Source organism: Gossypium arboreum, chromosome 7 (genome assembly GCF_025698485.1).
Source record: "Gossypium arboreum isolate Shixiya-1 chromosome 7, ASM2569848v2, whole genome shotgun sequence".
In the NCBI taxonomy this organism is placed as follows: domain Eukaryota; kingdom Viridiplantae; phylum Streptophyta; class Magnoliopsida; order Malvales; family Malvaceae; genus Gossypium; species Gossypium arboreum.
In genome coordinates, this window is record NC_069076.1 from 96,831,055 (window position 1) to 96,835,245 (window position 4,191).

Here is a 4,191-nt window from a genome sequence, read left to right on the forward strand (position 1 = left end):
TGAAGCCTAACAAATAAATAGCAGCAACATATTATTTTAAAACTGTCAAAAGTACTACAAAACTCTGATTGAGAGAAATGATTCAATTCTTCTCATCTACAACACCAAATTGCCCTTTTTTTAAGTTCCCTTCTCTGTGATCATCATTCGGGGAAAAAAAAAAACAAACTGAAAATCTTCCATTCTGCAAAACTGAAAGTTCTGATGCAGGGTTAAACCCAGATTTGGTCTACTCTCTCTCTCAACCATGGTTTCAATGAAGTTAGAGCTTCAAAGACCGAGTTTTTAAGCAGTAACCGGTTGCTTTTGCACGAAAGCAATTCCCTTTTCGATGCTGGCCTTTAATTCAGGCTTAAGCGCTTCCAAGGCCTTCTCTTCATACTCGGATAACCCGGAAAGGTCAGATGGAATCAAAGCTTCGATCCCTTTTCTTCCAAGCTTGATCCTAGATGCAAAAAATGGAAGATCGGTTAGGTCGGACTGCACGAAAGAGCACTCATAGACGTCTCCATCTCCATCCAGAGCACGAAGAGATGATTCAACAAATCTTGCTGCTGCATAAGCCATAGATAAGGTGGCAGACCCTGCACCAGCCTTTGCCTCCACAACTTCAGTCCCAGCATTTTGAATCCTAACAGTTAATTGTTCCACTTCTTCATTGGTAAAGTTAACAGAGGGTTTCGTCTTTGACAGAAGAGGTAAAATGGTGATACCAGCATGTCCCCCGACAACTGGAACATCCACATCAATGAGCTTAAGGTTTTTCTTCTGAGCAACAAATGTGTTAGCTCTCACAACATCCAATGTTGTAACACCGAAAAGCTTCTTTGGATCGTAAACACCCTTCTGCTTCAGGACTTCAGCAGCAATTGGTACTGTGGAGTTAACTGGATTGCTAATAATATGGATGAAGGCATCGGGACAATTATCAGCAACCGCCTCAACCAAGGTCTTCACGATGTTGGCATTGATGTTGAAGAGGTCATCACGAGTCATACCAGGCTTTCTTGGAACTCCAGCAGGAATAACCACTACATTTACACCTTTCAAACAATTTCCTAATTCAGAAGCACCAGTGAAATCCTGAACTTGAGACGGAGTATTACAGTGACTGAGGTCCGCAGCAACTCCCTTGACATTTGCTATATCATAGAGGTTCAGGGCTGAAACTAATGGAGACATCTTGATTAGAAGGGCTAATGGCTGCCCTATCCCTCCAGCAGCTCCAAGTATTGCGACTTTGTAAGATGCCACAGGCTGTAGACCATTCTGAGACTTCCGGTTTGCTTTCTGTGCTTTTGGTACAAATGAGCCTCTAAGAGCGGCGCTGCTTTCCTTGCCGAAGAATGAGGACTCTGACTCACAGTTCACATATGTTGCTGCCTTGAGACCACTAAAACTTGCAAGTGAATTTGGGGAGGTGAACCTCGCAACAAAAGGTTTAGATTGTGGAAGTGGATTTCCCCTGCTTCCGAAGGAGACAGTCGACCCAATTGAGAAGGTTGTTGCTGATGTTGTCGCCATCTCACACTATAAAACAGGAAAAAAATGTAAATGATGGTTTAAAACCAGATATAAGGTAATATAATTATAATCAACAAGCTGAACGACTCACATCCAAATGAACAAAAGCAAAAGCAATACATGATATGCATATAAAAGTCATCATTGAGTGTTTAAAGAAGGTCTAATAGTGCTATCATGCATTTAAACCAAAAGGCTCAAATTTTTAGCAGGGCCTTCCATGCAACAAAAGTTATCAATTCTTTTTTCCCTTCATTTCAAATCAAAATGAGCAATGACTATTCTCTTCTTACACAAGATCTCCATTTGTCACTTGGGAAAGTTAGATCATCGAAACCATGTAGATAAAGTACCAATGATCCCATTGCTTTTGCAGCACATGTCTAGTTAACAACAAATCTATTCAAAACGAAAAATGAGGCTTCTTTACTACATAAACTTTGATGCCGTTGAGTGGCCGTGTTCTTTCTATTCATTATATTTGGTACGTTATATGAACTCTTCATTGATCCTAAAGTGTACTCGAATGAGGCTACAAAGTCATGATCCTTGGAATACATCAAAAATGTTAGAAGAAAACTTAAGCATGCTCATGTCATACACATACATGAACATGACATTTACCCCCAACTCCAGGTAACATAGCGTATTCCTAATATAATTTTCACAAACTTGAAATAAACAATAATGTCGAAGGGATCATATGTCACTTATCCATAATCCATAAATCTTGGGTGTAGAATTCTGGAATTTCAGTATTGAGGACCATTTTATATATCATTAAAAACACTTTCACTAACAACATAGCATATTTTGCAGGAGATATTTAAAATGCATACATTTCTATATTTATATATAAATGAATAGAAATCTCAAGCTCCAATCTGAAAATGAAAGAAAATAGCAATTAAATACAGAAAATGATAGAACCAGATCTAAGCAATACTACACCATTAGTCAATTACTAAGAAAAAATTAGAAAAAAAAAATGAACACCTTAAACAGTACAATGATAATCAGAAACAAGCAAAGAAAGCAAGATAAATAAACAAAATCTATAGCTTAGATTTTATGAATAATAACCCCATCTGAAGATAAAAAAATGAAAAAAAAAAAAAACCGGACCTTCAAGATCTAAATAAAGAGAGAGCTAGCTTGATGGAAACGAGTAATCTATAAGAAAAGTGGACTTTTCTTTTCCTTTTTTATATGAAACTCCACTAATGAAGTTAGAAGAAAGCACCAAAATTTTCAAATCCCACCAACTCTTTTATCTTCTTCTTCTTCCTTTCAGTGTACCCACTACACCGCCGCTCTTTGAAAAGAACCTACCAAACAAATGCTTTTTTTTTTTTTTGTTCTTTTTCTTCAAAGCGAAATCGCGACCGATGGTTGAGTTGACCCTTTCTACGGCTAAGATTAAAGTTTGCCTCTGATAGTGATATCATGTAAAACAAAACTGGGTAAACTACAGCATTAATTATTAAACTATGAGTAAAATTTTATATTGATTACTTAACTAAAAAAGTTATAATTTAGTCATTAGACTATTCGAAAGTTTTTGTTTAAGTCGTTGAATTATTCAAAAAAAATTTATTTAAATCACTAGACTTTTAAGTTTTTTTTTCTTAAGTTCCACCAACAAGCTTCAAGTAACGATTCGATAATCATAAATTAGATCAGTACCTATAGACGAGTAGAATAATATAACTTAGATCTAAGTTGATCTGATTGGCAATATCGAAAATCGAAGGAAAAAGCTATTTGAATATTGGTTCGTCGATTCATGAAGTCCAAAGCTATTTAATAAAAAAATGAATTATAAAAGAGAAGGGAAAATAGAGCTTTTATTGGTACAGGCAGTGCAAATAGAAAAAGTCATATAACATCGATTTTAACAATCCAGTGATTTAAATGAAATTTTTTGAATAATTCAGTGACTAAATTGTAATTTTTTTTAGTTAAGTGACTGAACGAAAATTTAACCATAATTTAGTGACTAATAGTGTAGCTTATCAACAAAATTTTAAAAACGAAAAGGGTAAACTACATTAATAGTTACCCAACTATGATTTTTTTTTTCTTTTTGATCACCCAATTATTAGTAAATTTCTTTTTTGTCATCTAACTATGAAAAGTTACAAAATAACCACTCAACTATTCAATTTGTATTTTCTAGTCACCAACTAGCTAACATAAAAATGCAAAACACCCGAAAATCCAAAATAGTTGGGTGACCAAAAAATACAAAATAAAATAATTGAGTAACTATTTTGTAACTTTTCATAATTGGGTGACCGAAAAAAAAAACATAATTAAGTGACTACTAATATAATTTACCCAAATGAAAAATAATAAAGGTTAGGAGTGAATTTGTCACCCTATTTGTTTATAGCAAAAATGTTTCAACTTTTATTTTTATTATTTAAAAATTATTCTTTATAAAAATTTGAAAAAAAACTTAAAAATTTAGTTCTTATAATAAATTTCAATTAAATAAAATATTTAAAGTAAGTAAGTCAAAGTTTAAAATTTTTGATAAATATCAATTGTAACATTTTAATTGAAACTAAAAATATATATTTATATGCAAGTATTGTACATAATATTTAATGTATCAGAATTTATATAAAAATAATATTAATTTATTTTCAAAAAGCTATTTAG

The 4,191-nt window shown here is 33.3% G+C and overlaps 1 protein-coding gene across 2 annotated transcripts; it reads right to left on the reverse strand.

The window, feature by feature from the left end:
• Positions 1–2,946, reverse strand: LOC108458189 (malate dehydrogenase, chloroplastic-like). 2 transcript variants are annotated; one of them, XM_017757488.2, is made up of 2 exons: positions 2,650–2,946; positions 1–1,530 (listed from the first exon to the last, which is right to left on the reverse strand). In XM_017757488.2, the coding sequence occupies exon 2, from the start codon at positions 1,522–1,524 to the stop codon at positions 286–288; it is 1,239 nt and encodes a 412-aa protein (XP_017612977.1). In that variant the 5' UTR covers positions 1,525–1,530; positions 2,650–2,946; the 3' UTR covers positions 1–285. The 2 variants fall into 2 exon arrangements, with proteins under 2 accessions (XP_017612977.1, XP_052887247.1); XM_053031287.1 differs by lacking the exon at positions 2,650–2,946 and adding an exon at positions 2,521–2,602.
• Between the last annotated feature and the right edge of the window lie 1,245 nt (positions 2,947–4,191).